Source organism: Chlamydotis macqueenii, chromosome 6 (genome assembly GCF_036417535.1).
Source record: "Chlamydotis macqueenii isolate bChlMac1 chromosome 6, bChlMac1.mat, whole genome shotgun sequence".
NCBI classification, from domain to species: domain Eukaryota; kingdom Metazoa; phylum Chordata; class Aves; order Otidiformes; family Otididae; genus Chlamydotis; species Chlamydotis macqueenii.
The window spans coordinates 20,304,453-20,329,641 of record NC_141561.1 but is presented as its reverse complement, the minus strand read 5'-3'; the positions used below and the strand labels follow the sequence as shown (position 1 = coordinate 20,329,641).

The following is a 25,189-nucleotide window of genomic DNA, read 5'->3' as shown; positions in this document are numbered from 1 at the left end:
GTCAATTGTAAATGTGATAGTCTATGCTCAACAGACCGTGGGCAGAACTTACAAATCTGATCATAGCCACCTTAAACTTCTAAAAATCTGACTGAATCCACATGCCAGATAGTTTGATTAGAGAGATTAAGGTCTATGATTTTAATCTACAGTATAATACCTAAGCATCAAATATGATGCTGAGCAGAAGCATGTAACACAATCTAGTACACCTTTACCCCATATGAAGATGAAAACAGGAAAGAGAATATATTATTTAAAACAGCAGAGAAAGTTTAGCTTGGATTTAAGAAATGATGAAAAATGCATTCAGGAAGAAATCAACTGAGCTGCATAACAGCCACTCAGGAGAATTACTGGAAACGTCTTTGTGGGAACATTTTGGGACACTTACAGCTGTACATAGGACACTATGTAAATGCACAACACGAAATAGCTTTTCAGTCTGCGGAGGAAAAACTACCTGCTATATTAGCAGAGGTATTTTTTTATTGCCTGCATGCAATTTATCATGTATGCATTTTAAGTATCACGCATGGTAAATAAAGGATGGTACCACAAGTTTTCATTTATTGTTGCTCAATGAGTTTGGACTATAATTCACATTTGGACAGTATGTGACTTGTCTCTAAAATAGAAGGTAATATCTCTTCTGAAATCTGCGCGCTACTGATTCTCCTGTTGTCTGCATCTGCATATTTAGATAAAGGCCAAAGAGGAATACGAGGAGCAGAATATTTGTATGAGAACAAAAAGAAATCTAAACAATGTACGTGCCTAAACCAATCATGAAGTAAATAAAGATGTTTAAGGAGACTGCTTGTCTTACACACTACATAGTCTTAAATCTAGGCCTTAAAAAACTGGTTTGAGATCCATTAACTGTTATCATCTAATAATTAACTTAATTAATTTCCAGTAGTTATAACTTTAACAACAGAAAGCACACATCTGCATGCACACACACCCCTCTCCTCCCCTTGATAGTTAAATAACGACAATACTAAAGACATTACCTGACATTTTATGCCTGCAAGACTGCAAGTGCAAGTTTCTGGATCACAGAACACACGGCAGTCACAGCCACAATCCTCTCTGGATAGGCGGATGGCCCGCAGCTCGTGTTTTTCTTCCACATCAATCTTCTTCACTCCAGAAGCTCGCAGCAATGCTCTTCGCTTTTTTGTTGGCAGGGGTTGTAGAAAGAAGTACTCATCTACTTCAGTGTTGTCTAGATCAATATCATCATCAGAAATGTCATCCAGTGTCAGGGTATTGGCTTCTTCAGATTCCACTGTACCATTCTTTGTCATCTGTTGCACAGAACAATCAACAAAGTCCTTAAGCTATACTCACAGTCATAGAAGTAAATATTTGTAATGCATTATGAATGTGTAAAGCCGTATGTAAAAATGCTGCACGACTGCCAGTAAGTTCCAGAACTTGATTACAGATGGCAGGAAAGGGCAGATCTTTCACACGTAACATGTGAATTAAATACATGTTTTTAGTTTCATGTTTGTCATGATGCTAATTTTTTTTTCTAATTTCCTATCTGTTCCTTATCTCCTTTATCATTTGCTATTATTTGCCAGATCTCATGCCTTTCTAAAATTCTAGTATTTTCTATATTGTCTCATAAGATAATTGATTCTAGTTCCTGTCTCAGGGCTCCTTGAAATTCTTCAATATCCCTTCTGAGATAGTAATTATACTACCAACACTGTTTGAGATTATGATGCATCTCAGATTTGTAAAATGGTGTATTTTATGTACTATTTGCTATTCTCTTCCTCTTTAGCCTGACAAGTTGTTTGCTGTTTCTATAGCTGAGGTCACAAAGCAGTATTTCCACTTAATTGTTTGGGCAGATGCCTATATTTGCTTCTTGAGTTGACAATTTTAAGCCTGGAAGTTACTTAATTTTGCCCCTTTCCATTTACATTACTTCATTTTTATTCACAATGTATTCCATTGACACATACAGCTCTTGTGAAGTTCTTTCTAGTCCTCTTTGGTCCTGAAAATAACCCACTGAGCTTTCTGTTGCATAGATTTTAGTACTTCACTAACCAGACCAAATTACTCTTACATAGCTTATGAAGTAATAAACTTAGAAAAAAGGAAATAAGTTGTTAACCTCTTGTGGAGGATCTTGAGAAATGTTTTTAGAGGATTCGTGCTCCTTTCCTAGGGATATGAATTTTTGAGACTCTGTAGATACAAGTATCCTGACACTAGATTATTACCCATGTATAGTCTAGCTCTCAAATATTTTAAAAATTGTTGCAAAATTAAATGGCCATGAGCATCAAGCACAAACATCCAGTTCCACTTTCATAAGATAGTACACTTCTCTACCATACTCCTATAATTCATATAGGAAGGGGAAAAGAAAAAAAAACACAACACATTACTGCATCGAAGGAAGGTTAATTTTCCTTTCCATGGTAGAGCTGTATCTGTCAGATAACACAAATACAGAGTTTTAAAAAGTTCTTCTACAGAAAAAAAAAATTGCTTCAGAATCAAAAGAATATCAAATATTAAAGTTCAGAGAGATGATGACAGTCACTACAAAAAACATATTTTCTCAAGATACCCGGATTGAGCATCGCACTACATAGCAAATGTGAAGCAAGTGCAGTTATACAATTTATTTTGTCACCTAAGAAATCCTTTTTATTATTGATCTATGAAATAATTTTTCTTAAAATGGAAAAACAAACAAAAAAACAGATTCCCAGTGTTCACCCTGCTCTATGTAATGTTCTCTGCTGATGAGGTTGCTGATTTACACTAGCTGAGCACCTGGTCTCAGGTTCACTTCTGTGAAAAACATGGTGCAACTATGTGGTAATTATATACTGGTGAAGTCTCAAGACTCACTTATATTAATAGTTTCACCATGGGCATCACAACGACCTCAGAAAAATGGCCCCCAGTGAACGTAATTTGGATGTTTCTTACCTGTAGAAAAATAGCCATTCAAATTCTTTCTCTGTTTTGCCTTATATACTTGCAGAAAATTTCAGCCTGGCTTGTTATCTCAAATACCTTTTTAGACACTAGTTTCAAACGCAAGTAAAATACTGAAGTCATAACTACCATTGCCTAGTTCTTCTGCACTTCAGTGTTTAGATGTTAAACAACTACCACTGTAAAGATAACTCCCAGTTTCTCTGCTACTAAATCCTGTCATTTCCATCTAGCTATGCTTCTTATCTGTAAGAAAGCAGTCCTGAATCTTACCCATTCCACAATTTCTGCTTTTATTACATTCCCAACTGTTCCATTTTCCCATTTATATTAAGAGTTTGTCCTTTCCACAATCTTTGGGACTGTAACTGTCATTTATGGCATTATTGAATTACTCAGCGGTGAACTCTTACTGACTGCTTATTCTTTTTTGTAATTGCAGTTTTGTGTTTATAACAACTGTGTAAGACAATCACAGAAAAGAACTCCTAACTATTCCTGACTTGTAAAGTCAGGTTAAAAGCAATACTCTTCCCTTTGAAGGAGAAGAGTCTCAGTGTCATGACTGGTAGTCCTTACATACAGTGTACGTGTACACATTACACTGAACAAAGAAAAATTGTCCTGAAATCCATAATCATCCCTTCTTAGCAATTCAGTATCCAGTCCATGCGGAGGTGTTCTGCCACCTCCACAACTCCGCTATATAAGCACTATTGTCTCCTTCTCTTTTCAATGTTTTCTCAATCTTTCTCCATAACTGCAGCCTTCGGAGTTCAGTGCCTTCATTTTATTTCGTGTTTCAGTTTATCTACCATGTCTGTTATCCCTAACAATCTAATGCCTTTACATGCATATACTTCTAGCTCTTTCTTCATCTTAAAAGCAGGCATTTTCAAAACGTCCTCTCAAACTTCCTTCAGATTGTGTTCCTACTCTATTTTCTATTATTCATTTAACTTTATAGTGACGAGGAAATGAGGGGCTAATAGCTCCCTAAGCAGTTCTGCCTGGCCCTGGGACAATGGAGAGACTGCTTACACCACGTATTTCAATGTAATAGTTCAGTAAGGTAGGAAAGACAACATTATAAGTCATCCTTTTTCTGTATAATCTACAAAGAGAGACAGGTAATCCACAAAGTAATTAAATGCATCTTGCGTGAGCTGCCTGAAGGAATAGTGGGAGGGAATGCTCCACTGTGTATGCAATTCAGCCTGAATGTTCAAATCCAGAATGGCATCCTTGATTTTTTTTTATATTTTTCATTTTTTGTTAGCTAGATACAACTAAGTACAGTATATTTATGTTTCTTGGCTTTCTTTTTTTAAAAAATATAATAGGAGAATGACCTACCTAAGAATTCTGATTTCTCTAGTTTTAAATACACAAGGCTCAAACCACTCCTTAGGCAGATCACTGTTATTTAATTGCTTATCAGAATTTAAGTTTGAAACTGAGGAAGGGGAAGAATTCTAATCCCTGCTTCTGTAATTATTTTAGTATTTTACGAAAATTAAATTTATTTAATGAAAATTAAGGACTCTTACCCATGAGGTGAATGCTGTAACTGCTCAGCTTACAAAGGCACCTAGAGAACCATACCAAACCTGTCCTGTATTTCTCTTCCTCCTCCTGCAAATGGCAACTGCTTTGCTACACAACGGTACAGCATTAAGGAACGGACTCCAGTCACGCACTGAACACTGCATACACCCAGCAGGCTGTGAAGTCAAACGCCTGGGCATCAACTGGGATCAGACAGCAGTTTCCCATGACAAAGCACCTTAGCTCCTGACCCCTTTGCTGGATGACTTCCTTGTTGTCTCCTCTGATTTTTTTTTCTCAATTTTGTCATCCAAAGAACAAATGAATGAATGAAATGAAAGATCTGAACATTTCTCAAACAAGTAATTGGGCAACTACAGAGGGAGGATGATTATCAAGAACCATATGGGAAGCTTTTGGGTGAAATTCAACTCTGTAAAAAAGGGAAAAATTTAGGTTAGACACCTTTGCCTGCCCTAGCTGGAAATTATTCCTTACAATTTCCCACAAAGGAAACCAACTGTGTCCACAGACAGGAAAGCCTTAACATCACTAGGGCTGTTCTAATAATTTTAATAGATCTTAATTTGAGGTGACATTATGAGTAAGCAATAAGGACTATTCCAGCCAATTTACTGTGCTTACTCATAATGTTTTCTCAAAGGACAACATATTAAAGTAAAGCCTACCTTGTACCTTTCATCTTGACAACATGGCTTTTATGTCCAGATTGCCATCAGAGTTTTCACACTCTGCTGCTAATAAGTGTTTATGCCACTGTCAGCAGCGTTTACACCAAAGTGCTGGTGCTAAAGTGACCCGAAGATGATTTTTAAAGTCTTTACTTGCTTTTAATTAAGAGAAGTTTCTTATTTGGCTCTTCACTTTTAGCAAGTAAAACAATAAAGAGTACCTAGTAGTATGGAGACTCAGTTTCAATATATTCCTGTATTTCTATTTTTTTTAAACAAATTCTACGAGAAAGAATGCTTTATACCTATCAACTTGCATATTTTAAACCAATGCAAAAAAAAAAAAGGCAAAACAAAAAAAAACATAAACCAGGGAAATGGAAAATAAAGACCACACCAAAAACGCTACTTTCTGTTTGCATGTTTGCATAATGATTTTCAAACAGAACAACCTTTTTGAGCAAGCTTTGCCCTACTTAATTTTCTCATTGGCTTCATTTTTCTGTGCAAATGTACGGTAATTCTGACGCAAAACCTGATTAGTACATTTTCTTTAAAGATAATAATAGCTGACATTGCCACCTTAGAATGGTACAGCGTTTCCTTTTTGTGTTCATTTAGAAACCCCACAAATGACCAAGCGGCTCTTCCATCTCCATAATGGTAAATCAGCGAGGCCCAGTTGTCTTAAGCAAATAAAACATGCTCAGTGCTTTACAGTGACTCTTCACTAATTAAATGAGTCCTGGATTTGATTTTAGGAGGGAAAGTGGTATTTATTTTATTTTTTTTTACCCCAAGTATATAATCAGGGATGCAACTAAGATGAGTTTAATGGACTAGTTCAAAAAGGAAGTTTTCTGTTCCCTATGTCTTTCTGCATGCTCTAGAGTGAAGAGAAATATTTCACTCTAGTAAAAGATTGAACACTAATAAGATGCTATTATTTTTAACCCACTCTCAGGATTCTGAAGACCTAACTACAATTTCTTCATATTTGAACTGAAACTTCAGAGTCAGATTAACAGTCTCAGAACATGCTAGTAAACTATTCTCACATCAACTGTGGAGGATCAATGAAGAAATAATCCCATCACTGCTGAATTAAGTGTAGGAGAAAGGACTTCTCTATTTGGTAAAAGGAAGCCATTAAAATTAGGACAGAGGGAGCACTGAAATCAGGCTTCCTTATTCACTGAATACTTAAGGAAGAGATTCTGCAGGAACTTAACAGTCACAGTAAAGATTATCATCCACTCAAGCAAGTGACTGGGGAGATGGAAGAACATATTGTATTTGGAAGAGGAACAGAAAATAGAGTTTACGTCCCAAAAAAAAAAAAGAGTGGGCTGGAGTGAAGGAAGGAGATCCATCCCAGCCAAGGGGACAATTATGAAAGCACAAAGAGCCAAGCTCTACTCCATACAGATGAAGGCTAAAAGGCCTCATCCAATCTTTAGAGGTAAATCGGATCTGTGATTTTTCTTGATTTACTTTCTAGCTGTAAAGAGAAAAGGAAAAGTGAAATATTTGCATGCCTTGCTATTCTTTACTCAACCCACTTGGGATTCCTCTCTTTGAGCTGACTCCTGGAAGTCAGTCAAGGGATCTACATAGAGTCATTGGTGACACTGACACAGCTCTCTTCACACTTGATGCTCTGAAGATGCTGTGATGCGAGACGTTTAGAGCTATAATCTCTATCTAGTGATAAGTCACTAACACTCTCACCTCTGGTTTCCACCCTGTCCAAGTTTGTTTTCATTATGGCAGTTCAAACTTTATGAACTACTTAAGAATCTATTTAGCTATTCAATTAAAAAATAATTAGGAGATGTGAAAAAGTAATTACAACAGTAAGGGTCATACACACTTCTTCAGGAGTTCAGACACAGAACTCACAAACATAGTGCATTCTATGGGAAAAATGCTGAAAGGCTTTTCTTAAACTTGGAGGGTGCCAGTTTGCTCTGGACAACTGTAGTAGTATCTGAAACAGAGACAGAATATCACATTTTTAGTATTACTGTTTCTTAGTTTTTGCCACATTCGCTCAAGTTGGCCAAGAAAATAAGCTGTTTCATTTTCTGTACTTAGGATGTTACCATTCCCTTCTCTATCAGGGCACTGTGCAAGGGCTCAAAAGACTCAGTCTCGCCCTGGCACTTACAGACTTCCGCTGGACACCCTGTTCAAGGCCAACTTCCACCACCTTTGCTTTCCCCTCTGTGGAAAACAGGAAGTAACCAACAACCTACCCGTAAAGCACTTTGAGCTACACATCTGTAAGAGCTACAACAGCACTTGGTAATATTGAACAAAAATATGCCTTCAGTAAAATAATAAAAAAAAGAAAAACACCATTGTTTTGCTTGAAAATGAAGCTGATAGAAAGGAAATAGTCTTGTTTAAAACACCCACATTGGGCCCATATGGCTCTGACACTGCTCGTTTAAATAAATAAGGCAGGGATCAAAGTCTTGATTTTTACCTTTAATTTTAGAGAATTGAGTTTTTCTTCCCTTAGATGCTCTCTTAACATCTCTCGGTGAAGCCTCTCCTGTTCCATCGCAAACTCTCCAAGTGTGTATTGGCGCACACTGTTGTGGCGAGTAGACATTCCCAGTGTGCTTCCCCCTTGGCTGGGAACACTGGTGAAGCCTTGCCTTCTCGTGAAGTAATACACAGTAACACAGTTAAAATGAACATTTTTTGTTCTCTTCCGCTTCTCTCTCTTCAAGATTGAAGATGCTAGAACAGAGGCAGATTACAGTATGAACGATAACTTCCAGTCATAGAGCAAATTTGTCCCTTGTGTAGTTCCATTTACCTTAACAATACCTGACTACGTATATACTAAAGCTCTGAGGAGTGCAGTCTAAATAAGGAGATAACATTAGAAACATTTACCATATATGCAGACCTAGAAGCCATTACAATCTGCTACCATCATGAACACTATTGTCTACTTTAGAACAGAAATTCTTGGCCAGGACGGCTGTGTTTTTCCATAGCATTATAAAAATGTTTTCTCCTTTTACGAAGGAAGCAAATAAATCCCAGCAAAAGGAACTTTTTTCACAGTGTCACCTCAAAGACAGTGATCCACTGACTTGCTCCTCTTCAAACCCCTGTGAACAAAACAGCGTTGTGTATGACAGCAGTGAGGAGAACAGCAGACCCAGTCTCTCACAGCTCTGTACAGACTGTTATGATTCTGTCAGCAAGGCTTAGCTGTAGAGATCTTTAACTGCACCTTTAAAGCATTGGATCACATTGGCAGAAAAGATTCCCATCTCTTGTAATCTGTAATGTGAGAAATTAGTGTTAGAAAAACTATGAAGTCAGTACATTTAGTGTTTCAGACTGTTTCAGAAATTCATACCATCATCATCACCACCACCATCACTGAGTAATACAGGAGGAATGCTAATCAACAATCAGAAACACTTCCTTTTCCTTTACTTTCATCCTACTTTTTGCTCTCATCCACTGAATACACACGCATGTGTATATATCCTAACATGGAGAATTTTGACAACAAACTAAACCTAGTTTTTTCTAATTCTTTTCTGACACCCCCCACACTCGTGCTCAGTTTTTCTTATGCATATGCAAATACAGTATCATATGAAATGGATTTATTTAAAAACAAATGCCAAATTTAATGTTAGATATTTTTCTTTTTTTCTGTAGACATTTAGTAACCCCTGATCTATTGTTTCTCATTGGTAACAGCAGTGAGCGTTTATGGGGTGGGGGGGAGACACAAACATTAGAGAAAGATAAGAGACACTCCTTGATGTTTAAGATGAACAGCCTGATTTATGTGATTTATTGCAAAATGACAATATAATGTTGAGAATGTAGATAGTAAGTCATTGCTTTGCAGTTTACAGGCAGCAATTGGGCAGGTGTGAATGAGACCTAACCGCCAGAATTCAGGCAGTAAAATGGAACTATTCTATAAAAGCAGTAAGAGGAACAAGACGTACACTGCTAATCTAAAATTGCACTGTCTCTAGAGACTGGAAGCACTTGGCCTTCAGCCTTGGTTTCATAACAAACAGGCCTGGTTTATTGCCACAGTTAAAACCACAAATGTAAAAACCCTGAGCTTTTGCATGAAGTAACTCAGTCCAAAAACCAGCCTAATCTACCTAACTATATGAAAAACAAGTATACTAGAAAACACAGTAACCAAATTACAGACGGTATGCCCTACTGACATAATCATAAAACTATTTGGGGCACAGTAAAACATTGAAATAGTATTATTTTTCCTAAATACTGATAAGCAGCTGAAAGTATGCTTTATTATATAAGTAACAAGGTCTTCAGATATAGATATCTTCAAATAGAACTGTTAGAATTCCTCATCTGAAATATTATCAACTGCTGAAATTTTGATTTTTGGCATTTGATATTTGAGTGGCTCAGTATCTGAGTTTAACAGAGCAGAGCCCAAGCTAATAACCTGCTGGCAACTGGTGTGCCTCCCCATGGAGTCAAGTCAGGTCCTGCAGGCTGATCAGCTCCCTGCCATGCAAAAGCAGCCGCTGCAGATGCAGGGCCGCATCTGGATGCAGCACAGCCCGATCCGTGCAGCACTGGACCCCAGCTAACAGCCACAGCACAGGTCATCTGCTGCACCACAGGCCATTTACGGCAAAACTGGCAATTGTCTGTAACCAGAATTGTCTGTAACATAAAGGTGACGCCAAAAGAATTAAAGGAAAACTTCCAAGAGCGAACAATTGTTTAACCCAAGAATGGTTAACATATCCTGGAAAGACAATCTGCTCTTCATGCTTGCCCTTTTGCTATCTTTGTTCATTTTGGGCCTGCACACACAGGAGTAGAAAAAACACACAATCATCATTATGGTTGTTCCCAGAGATGATAAATTAACCACAGAGTTGAGGACCATCTCCTACCTCGGGGCACTAAGTCATAACTTTTATTATCATCATTTTTATTAAAATGGTTGCAATTTAAAATGGTAACATTTTATCTATCAAAACAAAAAGTACAATTTTTATTGTCCAGTTGCTAACAGTAATGGCATACAAGATGGTTTATGGATCCTTTTCCAAAAAGACTAAGTGTTTACTAGATTTTTTTTTAAAGCTTATAGGTACTTGATCAAGTGCATTAAATGGATTTTTTCCACACACAGTGTCCCCTGTATGTCTGCATGAAACAGGAGGCCCCACTAACTCATTTTTCAAAGATACTCTAAAAATTAAACTTTAAAGCCAAAACTCAAGAAGGTATGTGTGTATATATATATATATGTATATATATATACACACACACATAAAAATACAGCTATACTGAAAATAACAATAGCTTTAAAAAATAAAACTGTTCCATAAAACAGCTTCCGTGACTGCTTTGCTTTCCTGCTTAGACTGCTGTGTCGCATGAATCTCCGTCACAAATGACAACTAATGGGAGAAGGGCAAATATTACAAATAGCAGTTTAATAATAAAACTTCCCTGTCAGATTCACCCTGGCTAAAGCATGTTGTACAAAGCATTGATCTGTGCAGTCACCAAATAAACAGAGCAAGAGTGGAAATAATTTCTGGGTTTGGAAAAAGACTCTTCAGTGAAGAAGGTAAGAAAAATGAGAGCCATTCTCTAACCTCAGATGGGGCTAGAGAATAATAAAGGGCCTTTGTTCATCAACAGTTAACAAAAGAGAATGAAGCAATTTTGTATGGCAGAAAAATTTAAACATATCTAAAGGAATGTGCAAATAGACAAGGTTAAAGAAAGATGTAACAATATATAGATTTGTAACAAATCAGTGTCAATATTTTCACAATATATTTTAATGTAACTAGAACACTACGGTTAGAGATTGTCTCCTTAGTGTTGTACTTATACAGAAGAAACCACCAAGTCCTGCTGCTAACTTAGCTTCAAATTATGTTTGCCATCACCTTATTCCTATGAACAGGCTCGTAAGATTTTTTGCACTTACCTTCTGTACTGCAAATAAAAGTTATTTTTCATTTTATGTACTATTGTGAAACTGAATAATTTTATTAGTAGCTCATTTTCACAGGTCATTCAAAGCTATGTATCAGCAGCTCTCTGACTTCTGAAATTGTGCGCCCTTCTTTCCTCACCTTACTACATACGAAGGTATTTTCAACACATGGAGTGGAAAGCTAGAAGCAGAGGAGATTCCTACTGCCCTCTGCACATGGGGGTGAGCTGTTTATCTGCTAGTCCTTCCCACCCATGGGAACCAACCAAGGTGGAAGTCCCCAGCCCAGAGAGGTGGGTGCCATGTGCACCCAACATGCCCAGCCACGTCCTCTTCCTACAGCTTGTATGAGGCTGCTTCTGGTGCCCCTTCCTTCTCCACCTCTAGCTTTATTTTCTGCTCACTCCCCTCAGAATAACCACTATTTATCTATTTGTGAATTTGTGAAAAATGAAAGACAGAAACCCCACATCTCTTTCCACATTTGAAAAATTCAGGTTTTATTGCTGGGCCCATCCAACTCCCAAATCCCAAGCAAAGTAGTTTTCCAGAGAAGAAAAACAGCATTTATACTAGCAGTCTAGTGTATCCTTATGAGAATCATCCAAGTCTCATTTGTATATAAAAAAATTATAACTGATGAAATATGTAAGCAACAGTAATAATGTGCTGGCAGACAGAAACAAAGTTTTCCTGAATTGCTCTCACATAGGCAAAACTTCCGTTCGTCTTTGACCATCCTCATTTCGCACTCTGGGCAGTGTAGCTACAGCAGTGTGAAATCTGTGAACGAGAAGAGCATCTCCTTTCACGTGTTTAGTGGCCAAAACAGAATCCAACTCCCACCCCTCCAACCTGCGAAGAGATCCCGCTGTGGCTGTATTTGTCTAGGAAATGCAAAGCCTGCTTCCTAACTTTACAAAATCCTGATAGGATGACATTTTAAGCCCATTATGTTTTTCAAACATTTTTTTTACTAAGAAAACTGGTAGTTCTTTGATTACAAAACACAAATGATCTCATTTCTGGCCGAACTCCAAGACATAAGCACTTTCTTCTGCTGTCTCAGCTATTCTCCTGATGTCAAAGACAACTTAAAATAAATGGGAACCATATGGCTACCCGGCAGATCACCAGCACTCCTGTATCAGTGAGGGCAAAGCAATTCATTGTCACCAGTGCAGAAATATCTTAGGCATGTGAACATTTCAAAAGGCTGGGAAAAATGTGTATGAAGCAGCCTTTTGGATTAAAGCTCTATCTTAGACCGGGAGAAATGCTGCTTTTCTTACACTCTACTACCCATTCGTCTGCTTTTTACATAATGTTAGTGCCATATAAGCCACTATGGCAAGAAGGATTAACACCATGCTCCACCTGCTCCATGAGTTTCCCATGCAGTTTTTCATCAAGTCTAACATGACAGAACAGCAAAGGCTAATCCATCACTTATAAAAGTGATGAAAAAAGTTACAAAAAGATGTCAGAACATACTTACAAAAGCCATCTTGCTTTTGACAGAAAACAAAAACTTGGAAAAAGGTCATATTCCAGAAATTGCTTCTACCTATGTCTCCTACTTCTCTTTCTACCCCACTGTCTCCCAAAGTATATTTTTCTAAGAGTCTCCATACACTAAATTTACGAATTTTAAACCTGTAAAGATCAAACACTTTTCCTACATGCTGGAAATCCACATCAAGAGGAAATGCTGTGACGTACAACATATCCTCACAAAGAAACACGTGGGCTTGAGGGCAAGGAGGTATTTGCTGAAATAAATTCAAACCTGGAAGTCTTGAAGGGAAATGCACACTTAGAAAGGTGTAAATTGAGTAGCAGAAATTAGACATGACAGGTACAATGCTGTGGAACAGCAACACCTACCCTAGTAGTGTTTCACTGCTCCCTCCTTCTGGTAACTTCTTCTTGGGCAAAGCCAAAGCTAACTTCACCTCACAGGAGGGGCTCAATGGGAACGCTTGCCTAATGCTACTTTTTTTAATGTTACATTTGAAAAGGTTTTTGAAAAATACTAGCTCACAGACAAGTTTGATCTGAACAGGAAGGGTTTTTCATTCATACTTTAGTTAACATTTTACCTCACTGTCAGAGTTTTGTCTCAAATCTCACAGAAATGCTGAATTCTTGGGATGCGTGCTAAAAGCTGGAATTTTACTGCTAAAACTTCACTGAAAGCTTTACATTTACTTCCTCAGCACCCTCTATCTCCAGAGCACTTTTCCGTGACATGCATTATACTAGCTCAGTTTCTCCATTCTGCAAATAAAATCAGTCTGCGGGGAGAAATGGAGATGATTAACTGCTCTCTGCCTCACCATTTACTCTAAATGCCAGCTGCTGTTTCATATTTTCATTTCATTATTTCTGACCTTGGCCCCAGCTTCGAGAGGTGTGGGGAGTAAAGTCGCTACCATGGGTCCTTGCAGAACACACATCTGTAACAACTGTATTTGCTGAACTCTCCTAAGACACTACAGACAATCCTTTGTCCCATCCATTGGGTGACTTCTGTGAATAGCCATTTGATACAAGCACAACCACCCGTTCAGCTGTCTGTGACTGTGCATTTGCAAATGTATTTTGCATATCTGTCATAAACATCTTCAACAAAAAAAAATTGTTTATATGTTATCTAAGCCAACAAAAACATCATGTAAGGCAAAAACTGCCCCTCTGTTTGTATAATATAGGAGATGCACTAATTTATAGGAGAAAACTTTTCAAAAATAAAGAAATAGAAGTAGCTGCACAAATCTCTGTAAAAACCAGTGGTAGCCCTCCTCCTATCCCCTCTTTACATTTTTTTAAACCTCCCTCTATAATAGCCATTATTCCAGAAGAAAGATAGCACACAAGATCTTGTCATGGGATACCCTGCCCCGTCATTCTGTATGAGTATTTGAGCAAAGACATTGCAATACATTTCACAGAATTTCTTTGCATTTCTTGATTTTTACTGCCCAGGTGAGTCAATTTATTTTTTTAAAAAAAATGAGAATCTCTCAACCTCTTTGCATTTCATAACATGAGCTAATAAGTAACAACAAGAACGTAGTCCTCATTAACAAGGAAATTACAAATCTGCTTGCAGGGAATATAAAGAATTGCAAGATGCCACGAAAAAAGAATGCCTGCATTTAGCTGCACCTTCTAAGTGTTTTCGCATAATAAGCCAGCATCACCACTTCTAACTAATTCAGATTTCTATCATTAACCAGCAACCAAACACACAGCTTAAGCTGAAAGCTCAGGCAATGCTTCGTGCTACTGACATCACACCAAATAAAACTTTATCCTTCACATAAAGATAATTTAAGAGAAGCCAGACCTTCCTAAAGATTCCAAAGGATTTGATACTTCTTCCAAGTTCTGCATAGCAATCTTTCCTCACAGATGAGGCACTGTTAGCGACTCTAGAATATTCGAAACAATACTTTTAAGGGCATACGGAAAGAAGTGCAATGGGGATGTACTTGTATTTTCAAGTTCCTCATTACATTTAACAGTAAAATCAAAAGATGGTGAGAGCATTTAGAGACCGAAGTGTTTTCTCAGAACCGTTACTGACCAGCCACATTCATAATGAATCTAAAGCATCCAACACTCTTAAAGACAGTACCCTAATTAGCACAATGACAGGACCTATGATTATGACCGGCTGCAGGATAACCTTGTGAATGACAGTGATAATGTTAATGACAAGATACAGATAATTGATGGAGAATATAAACTAGACTGTGCAGTGGGTCTACCTCCTGTTGACAAAGACCACTTTGTCAGATGAGCTGGTGCTGGAGATGTCACCTGCCTCTGCAATAAAGGCATTACTCTGACAGCTCAGCTTCGCTACGCTGAACTGGAAATGGCAGAAGAAAGCAGCAGCTCCTCAAAGTGTGTTTCCTAAGAGATGTGCCTGTGATTAATGTGGTATGGGGAGTTTTTACCAGCACCAAAGTGCTGGGCATGATGAGGTCTTCCCAGGTCTTTCAACTGCATGCAATTCTGCAACTTGAACTCGGATTTTTTTCTTTATCAGAAAAATAGATGAAGCACTTATGGGCAGGTACATTCACAGGGCAGGAAGAATCCCCCAGCACACACCATCACAGGAACTGTCAGGCCGTTGTACTGACATCCTGAAGGGCAATTCCAAAGAGTATGTGCCCACTCTGTATTACATGTACCTCTAAGGAAAAAGGGAATAAATACTCTTAGTCCTGACTAATACAGTATATGCGTGCTTGGATTGCTACCTGAAGACGAACATCCCTCTTTCTGATACAGAGGAGGGGCCATAGAATGGGACGGGTATGTGGACTGGTCAGTAACGTGCCCTGGCATCCATTAAGGTAAATCTGTGCTGAGACTAACGGCCTGGTGAATCAAACTGAAATTACCTCAATAGACTGAGAAAACTGGCCAGCTTTTCTTCTACACTGGCTCTTTTCAGTCCCTTTACTGAAACGTCTCACAGATCTCTTTCTTTCTACATGTCTGTAAAAATACAGATTCAAATATTCATAGGAAAGCTCTCTTACCTTTTATTCTGGGAGATAAACGTGTTTAAAGAATGAACAAAAAACCTTGCAATGTACCTTGTTAACAGTTTCGTTACTGTACAACACATCTGCATGTAGTTTTTAAGTGAGTATCACTTAGTAGCTCAGAAAGACACCTGTATTCATGAGACATGAATATTGACAATTTCCACATATTCTGCTTTGACAAGGCCAAGTACTTCAGTGGGATCAGTTAATTTCTTATCACTTCCTAGAATTCAAAAATATGCTTTTTCAAATATTTTTTTTAAATGTAGAAGTTAAAAAAAAAAAAAAAATCTAAGTGCATACAAAGAAAATGCTCTTGCCCTGAAGAGCATTCAACATCATGCACACAACTTATGTCAACTAACCGATATAAACCAAAATGAAAACAAATCCTATGTGTATAAAAATTTCACCAATTGTCCAAGTAAAATATGCTTTCCAGAATCAAAACACATGGAGACTCACGAGAAAGTGAAAAGAATAAAACAAAATAAAAACCAATCTCAACAAAAAATGTTTTTTTTCCTAGAGATAGTCAGTTATCAAATTAAAAACATATTTCACCATTTGTCAAGTATCTTTACTCCTTTGCATTTATTTTAAATATAAACATGATTACTTTTTATTGCAAACACATATTAACTTTTACTATCATATATCATCACTAAGACTCACGTTTTTAGTGCGGAGTTGCTTCTAAATATAGCAGATCTGCCTAAAACTAGCTAACTAGCGATTTTTCTAACAATGCTCAATTGGTAGATGTTGACTGTATAAGCATGTAAGTAACTGATATGCTTTCATACAACGAATTAACAAAATCTGACTTCCCCATCAGGTGCAACATGCACTGTCCTTGGTAAAGGTACAAAATAATGACGCACACTGGAAGAGAGCCTGGATGGAAGATGCAAATAATTAGGTAGGGATAAACCCGCCTTCCCATTCTATACTTCAGCTGAGCATCAACATCTTCTATCTTCTCACCAATAAAAAATTAACACCTTTATCAGGCTCCTGCAAGTACTCCACAGTGCAGTTAGACACTGAAGGATGCCACATTCCAGTGACACAGAAACGTCTTCAAAAGTCTTTTCCTTGAGGACCTTGAAATTTGCCTACTCAAATACAGGACCAAGGCCAGCTCAATTCTTTTCTTCCCAAACCAGCCTCCTCTAATACTGAGATTATTCTATACTGATTTTTTGGATTTTAGGCTGCTGCATCTATACTAAAGGCAATACTTCTTAAAACATACTATCAATGCACATGCAAACAATTTACTCTATTTCCGTATCACCAACTGATCAATAAACACATCTGTATTTAAATTGAATTACTAGCCTTTGTATTATCCATGCATTCACAATAAAACTGCTGTCCTCTATGTGGGTGGCAATGACTGTTTGATATAAAAGGACTGCTTTCAGTCTATGATGAATAATCATCTAAGTCCTTAAACAGACGCAAAAGTTAAAAGATCAGCATGCAGATAACATTGTCACCACACTATTTCTTAATACTACTCAAGAGATTTACTGGATCACTCAGTCTTTTGTGGCATTTCAATAAAATAGGTCCCTGCTAGTACTGTATCCTAAATATAATACACCACATCAAGACTGCTACATGCAAACACATTTCAATGTTGTGCCTGTGTAACCCTTTGCACAGGAGCGTTCCACTCTAAAGCAAAGAGGATTTGGACCCTCACATCCAAACCGTAGCTCAAACTGCACAGCAGCATTTGGTAGACAAATCAATTATAAGAACATTCATATTACATGATACAAATACGATTTCTAGACATAATCTAAATCACACATTTTTAAGGATCACATTGTGTATGGCAGTGATGAGGACCCTCACCTACTCCGTGGCCCACAGTCTCAAGAAAATAGCTTTATAGCCACTAACTCCAGTGGAGAGATCTATATCCAACAGAGTTGAAAGGAGGCAAACCTCTGCTTTCTAAAACATGCAGTTCACTATTAAAACAGTATAAACACCTGAAACAAGCATCATAAACTACAAATATAAACCATAAATTCGTTCTTCCTAGATACATGCACTGCACACATAGTCTACCTAACTTTGTTAACTTAAAAACAAATTCTTACCTATGCACAAAACCATTGCTTAGTACAGAGACACCTCTCCTATATGAATAATCAAACATTGCAATAATGGGTCCCATACACAACATTCCTGAATTCCAAATAAAAGAAAGCTTATTATTTTGTTTGGAGAATAACTCTTACTAATACAATAGTAGAGATAGCTGACAGCTGCACTACAGTTCTCTAAGGAAAATAAAGAAACCTTCTTAAAGCACCTTCCCTGCAGTACCTGTTTGAAATACCTTCAACACAACCCCAATATTAACTACAAACAGCTACATAATCCAAACAGCAAACAGGTGTTTGGGGCTTCCAAGTGACTTGGATTTTTTACAATGACAAATAGTTTTATACAGTTAACAACAGGCAAAAGAGTGCAAGTTTGCTAAGTCATTTTGAGCAAGTCACAAACGGAACACCACAGACAGTCCATTTTACCACTTGTTCAATTTAAAATCTTCATATTTAGCTAATCATAAAATTTATTTTGTTTTGAGGAATAGAAAGAATTACTTAGATACACAACTTTCATACTTACGGGTAAAATGATTAGAAGTGGATGGATTGACACTATCACCACTGTCAGCACTTTCACTGCTAGAAATGTCATCATCTGATTCCCGCACAGAGGAACAAGGTGAGGAGCCATCAACTTCTTCAAACTTCCTCTTTAAAATTCCACTCATCGCTGCAATGCTGTCACATGCACCTGCAACAGGAACAGAGGCAGCAAGGTACTGAAACATCAAACTGCAGAATATGCAGTCGTAACATCCAAAGTAACTTTTAGTTAGAAGTACCAATAAGTTGCCACTTCTGGTCTTAAATAACTATTTAGTATGAAATCAGATATAATTAATTAGGAGATAGTGAAGCCATAGGAAAGAAAAAAAGCTATCAAAAATCATACTCTAGCTTGACACGTATGGAGATGGGTTACTTAGCTAGAATAATGTGTAACATTGCTTTCAGACAGTATTTTTCCCATTTTGATGTCAATAGTATCTCTGATTTCTAGGTTATATTGTGAAATTTCAAACAAGGAAAAAATGGGAGTTTCTTTTCAAACACCCTCACTTGGTCCCTCCCTTGGCTGCCACAGGAGGAAGAAATGTTCACAGCCAGGGATGAAATTAAATAAGAAGAAATCATTAAGAACAGTACAGTTCCCATTGCCAAATATATGTGATCTAATCGGTGTTTACATCACCCTTATAAGAAATCCATCTGATAATTCCAGTATTACAGACAGATAAAAGACAATGAAGGAACAAAGACCATATACCAATTTAACACTCAATAAATGCCTGGAATTCCCCACTCCAGTCAGAGACACTAATTGCCTTCCAAACTCTCTCCTTACCACATTAAGAAATGAGATGCCTAATATACTCCTGAGGTTGAGTAGAAGATTATAAAGCAAAGTATTCAAGCAGAAATTTAGCAGCAGAGGTAGAAATATGAATTGCACATAATTAAGGAGAAAGTGCACCCTTAACTGAGGAGAGACCAAGGACAGCTGGAGCTTGCTCAAAGGACACGCAGCTGCCACCACGCTGCCCGCAGCACTGCAGAGGCAAGGAGCGCTGATATTCATCCAGGCAAAAAGTTTGTCTGGGATTGATGACATGCTAGACTCACGAAGTAGGATACACAGCCTAGTGCTATGGGCTTACTACAGGGTTCTGAAATCCCACTGAAAACACACCAAAAAAAAATGTAGTCCTCACTGAAACAACTTTTAAAATCCCTGCAGCTACCTTTACAACTCATTAATTCTGAGCCAGGTGCATTCTGCTCCATGCAGGAAGCTGGAGTAGGTAACCCCCAGAGCCCCCTTCCAACAAACATTTCTAGGGTTATATGTTAAAAAAACAAACAAACAAAAAAAAAAAAAAACAACAAAAAACTGTCAGGAAACTAACATATGCTGGGCTAAATGCCTACTAGTAAGACAGACAAGGTTAAGGCAGACTCCAGTACTGGCCATACTGTTTAACAATTAGCACATTTCAGGGTTTTGGCCCAGGCAACCTTGCATTCTCTTGGACAATGCAGGATGAAGCAGGTGCCAGAACCATTCCCAGCAGGCAGGCTGGATGAAGGCACCTGGGTTTTGGCAGAGGGCTAACAGCTTAGCTACTGTGGGCAAGAACCATATCCTGCCACTTGGCAGCAGAAGCCAGAGAATGCTCTCCTTAGCCTGCATCTTTTTAGTCTTTTTAATTAATATAGAGGTAGTCTCAGTGAAGTAACTGCTATGTTCTGACCCTGCAAGAACAGCACTTAAGTAGATCTTCTCATATCTTTGCTCACACCTGGTCTAGTACCAAGTCCTTTCATTATCTACTATGTATCCTACAGCTCCCTTCAAGCCCCAACACCCTTCCAGGTAAAAGTAAAGTGACAGTGTGAACGGGTTTGCAATGACCTTTTGGCCTGAGACAAAGCTAGAACAGGATAAGGGTGGATATATGGGGCAAGAGTGCTACCAGAAAAATAAAAAAAAAAAAAAAATTGATGGGCTCACCAGAGACTTTAGGACTAATCCAAAATCATAATTCAGCAAACACTGAAGTCAGTCTACAGGAAATCCTGGGATTGAAGTGGCAAGAATATCATGGTTTCAACCCAGTGCAACAGAAAGTCAGTTCTAATTACTTGGTTTGCTTTGCTGACAAAGCATTTTACATTGTCTGCCAGTTCCTAAGCACAGCAGGAGGGAGTTAAGGGCAGGTTTAAACTTGTCTTTGTAAGTCAAAACTAGAAATGACAGACATATTATATAACATTTTTTAGGATATTACTTAATTACAAGGAGTAGAACAGAAGTTGTATAATAAGGGAGTTCATTCACCTCTTAGGAAGCAAAAGCTCTGAGAAACACACCCATGATTGCACTAAATTTAATATCTTGTCTCCAGCAGCAGTCAGTATTTAACGCTTCAGCGGAAAGCAATGGGATGAGCAATCCGGCCACAACCACTGCAGATCCATGGCTCTGCTTCCTCATCCTTGCTGTCAATCTCCCCCAAGCATCAGACTGAAATGTTGCTACACGACAGTGCACAGCCTCTTATAAATCCATTTGCCTTGCTCTCCTGAGGCAACAAGTTTCATGTTAGTTTACTGCAGGAAAAAACCCACAACAAAACACAACTCCTGAAACTTCAAAATCATAGCACTTTCAGTCTTTACGCTATTTTGGACAGCAAACAGCAGCAGAAGCGTGCCAGTGTCTAGCAGCATGGTGCACTAGATAGAACTGCACACATACAGGTATTCCCCACAAAGTGAAAATAGCTGAACAGAAGTCACTGAGGTCTTCTTGCTGTTTTACAGTGACATTTCCATTTCAATTACCAATAGCGATTACATTACAAGGGAGGTGCAGTACACCTGCTGATCCTGTACGGAATTAGGAAATGCATTTATACTTGGGGGATGTGCAGAGAGGGCATGGCGATGGAGATGAAAACGGAGTGGCAGCACTGAGTTACGCATCCCAGTGCTGAGCCGTTTGTCCGATTGCTCCAGTTGCCAAAAGTACCCACTGTGATACTGCCCACTGTCTCAATCTCACAGCTGTGCAACCCTTAACAGCCTGCCCCTGCGGAGCTCCCCAAAGCGGCACAGCCTCCTGCTGACGCTACTCCACTTCTAATGTGGTAACTAAAGTGTTCATCAGCCAGAACAAGGAAGAGAAAGCGCGCAGAACACTGTACAGGTATGAAAACCTGTTACTATTCAAACAGATTCTTTCCAGTTCTGAGTTAATCATTCCCAGAACAAGACATGGATTCCCGTCAGAAGGCATCCAACTCTTGAGAGCAATGCATGGGGAGCCCTGGTCCCCGATACAGCGGTCTTGAGCCTGCTGTGGGAACTGGTGCCAGATTCCTTAGGGCCAGAAAAGAAAAGCAGGGTGAGCCATGTGCAACCTTGACAGGTACACGTTGCCACACAACACAGCACAGCCACCACCAGTCACAGTTACATCTGCTCAGTCTACCCCCTGCGAGGGCACAGGGGCATATAAATGGTTGATTACTGTCAGCTGGCTGAGAAACAGCTGCTTTAAATCAAGAAAACAGTAACTTCTAAGATACTCCAATTCCCTTGTCTTTAACTGGTCATCAAATCAAAAGTCCTTTCCTAGAAGACTCTGTCCACCTATCACCAAACTGCCTTCTTCAAAAGCATCTGAGCTTTTCCAGGGTCTCACTTGCTCACTTTGCAGTTCCCCTAGCAAAACGGCTGCTTCTGCATATACCCAGAAGTTAACAGAGATTTGAGATGCTTGAATAACTTCACGTCCGGGTCTCCCAGGGAGCCTGAAACTTGGTGTTCTTCCAAGAAAGGTGTCTAAGGACAAAAGGAAAATGCAGTACGAGTGCAGAGCATGTTGAAAAGGAAAAGGGATGGAAAGGTTGGGCCAGGCCCAAACCCGTGCGTGACTGTTCACGTACCCAAAGGCCGGTTAATACAGTACAGCACTTGGCATGCTACCTATGCATCCTCTTTGGACTCTGAATCTTGGCATCATTTTCTATGTAGTGAAACGGTCTCCACCTAAGCAGAGGACTAGGGTGCTCTCTGCTAACCTATAGCTTACAGGCAGCAATTACTGAACAACAGATTCAGCTCTCCAGCATCCTGGTGAGTTCCTTAGCTGTTAAACTACTGTGTAAGTTACAGGAAACCCATCCAGCAGCAGATCTTCACAAGAAAGATATTTTAAGATTAAGAGTGACCTATGAACTGTTCTTGAAAGGGAAGGTTTATGCGCCTGCCTTCAGGAGAGGGCACTGGATTGTGACTGGAGCACACAGAGCTTCGATAGCAAACAGCTGAGCTGTGGGGATTAAAACATTTAACTCTCAAGCATCTAACCTCTAGCTGCCTTGCTTCGTATTTCATCAAGGGGACATGACTTAGGGACTAATCCTGAAACTCTACTCAGAAGTAAAAGACCTGTGGTCTTCAATGACCACAGTCTATCCTTACTAGATTTAAAAAAAAAAAAAAAAATTATTTCTGCTTGAAGAGAGTCATTGGAAGGACAGGGTATTTTACAGCCATCTTGACACTGCCAGGGAACAGACGCTCCTTGCCACAGTATGATCCTAAACCTCTGCATCAGTAAACTGGAGCTGTAATTTTGCCTCGTCCTCAAACAGAATGGGATTCTGATCAATTCTAAAACACTTTAAAAGGAAATGCTTGAAAAGCAAAGCAGACGTATTAAATAATAGGATCTCTGGGGGAACGTTAGCTTGGCCTGTTCATTTTCAAAATTCTTTTTCTGAACATTGATCCCTCTTCTCTTCAACAAAAGGCAACTGGATTCCTTTAATTTATCTTTTGGTCACCTTAAAATCAACTTAGCTCTCTTAACATCCTTAATTACATCTTTAAAACTTTAAGTTTGCATATCACAGCTAACGTAATGTCAAGATCACAACTTAAATATTTAGTCAGAACTTCCCTATGAGGAAATATATTTCATACTACACAATGCTTGCTTTAACTGAGAACACATTAACACTTGGAATTAGAGTGACACAGTATTTAGTTGTAGCCTACACACTTTCTTTCACAAATATTTCCAGCCATTATGACTTCAAACGCGGAGGAAGTGAAGTATAAGTGTCAACAATGAGACTGCCAAGGGGATGGTCAAAAGAAATGGCTACAACAATTTAGATGCCTAAATAAATACAGGCTAAAAGTCAAGTCAAGGGTAAAGATATAAATTCATACTGCCTCTGGCAGGAATCAATTATGCTGGCTATTCTGACCTCGAAATATGTTCTTCTGGAAAGAGGAACATTAAGAGCTTGCTTTTATTCTCTCACTTTCTGCCTGTTTTCTCTCATCTCCTTTGCAAGTTTTATCCACCCCTTCACATTTGTTTAAACTTGGCAAAAATATTTAAAAAGTGAAAAGAGACAAACTATTTTATTTTTGTTAAAAATAATAATAATAATTTTTTAAAATCTTGCAACTACAGTGGTTGAAAAGCACTCTCACTCCCAATAACTCTAAGGAAAAGACTTGAAATTTTTAGTGGAAACATCTTCCAAGTGTCGAAGATGTGCCTAAACACATGAAAACTTGCCTAAATTAGTCACATTTTGAAAACGACAATAAGGGCTGAACAATGGAAGAGGTAAAACTGCAGAGAGAAAAAAAGAGAAGGGACTGAAGGCTTAAGTAACAGATTATAAAATACCTCCTTTCCTACAGAAGTTGGACTCTGATCCAAAACCAGTGAATCTCAAGTTTCCTTCACTGTTTGAGAGAAATATACATGAAAGAGCAAAGCCATGCGCTGTCATGATCACTGGAGGCCAGTTATAAACCAGACAGTAAACAATGCAGATATAAAAAAATACGAGTGTCCTTGAAGTTGAGCGTTACCATGCAGCAGGTATTAATCTACGCTACGCATCTGAACATACAGCTACGGATTTGCATTAGCTCAGCTCGCTTTGAACGAGCCAGCACAATCAGCAGAAGCGGATCAGTTGTACTCATATACTCAGCTTCTCAGCAGAACTAATTTGTGAAGCAGAATGCAGCCCAAATACAGTTAGACCATCCACAGTATCCTTGTGAAATGTATTCTCAGCTTCAACAGGCATCTCTGAAGTGTAAATATACATTACTTTGGATATCAAAACAAATACACAATAAAGGGCAAAAATTATGCTATTTGCCAATTATCTATTCTTTAGCTCTGCAAATTTTGTTGCTCTACTAACACAGGCTTTCTTTTGTCACATATCAGTAAAATTTAATTATGTATACATGTTTAGTGTAGATGTTTAATAACCCTTAATAAATATTGTCAATTAGAATTCACTGCACAGGTAGCACGAAAAAATGCTCATAGCTCATTATGCACCAAACCCTGCGATAGTAAAGAACCGCCTGTGCACAGCCAGCAGCCATTTGTGCTTTCGTACTGCTGCAGTGTTACACAATAGGCATGCTCAGCACGTTCCCTAATGGAGACTGTTTCAACTTCCCTCTCCTTAATTCAGTGTTCAAATTCCAGCTTGGCAGAAGATTTTGTCCAACCTGATGCCTTTGTCTTGTCACATCCACTCAAGAAAAGGCACGGCTGCAGGAATACCTTCTCCTATGTCTATGCAAGCGCTGACACAGATCTGGGAGCTCCAGGAGCCTTCAGGTTTTCAGTGAGGGAGACGTGGAAACCCACGTGAAGCCCCCTGATACTACAATGGTCGGATCACATTCTTCCAACTTCAG

At 38.6% G+C, this 25,189-nt stretch overlaps 2 protein-coding genes across 2 annotated transcripts in view; one reads left to right on the top strand and one right to left on the bottom strand.

The window, feature by feature from the left end:
• CSRNP3 (cysteine and serine rich nuclear protein 3) overlaps positions 1–18,597 on the bottom strand; it is a 29,034-nt gene extending 10,437 nt beyond the window's left edge. Inside the window, exons 1-3 of the mRNA XM_010119202.2 lie at positions 18,450–18,597; positions 7,711–7,970; positions 1,017–1,313 (exon numbers count right to left, since the gene is read on the bottom strand). Coding sequence (XP_010117504.2) covers positions 1,017–1,313; positions 7,711–7,970; positions 18,450–18,597 — 705 coding nt within the window. The remainder of the gene's footprint in view (positions 1–1,016; positions 1,314–7,710; positions 7,971–18,449) is intronic.
• GALNT3 (polypeptide N-acetylgalactosaminyltransferase 3) overlaps positions 1–25,189 on the top strand; it is a 167,290-nt gene that overhangs the window by 38,944 nt on the left and 103,157 nt on the right. The window lies entirely within an intron of this gene.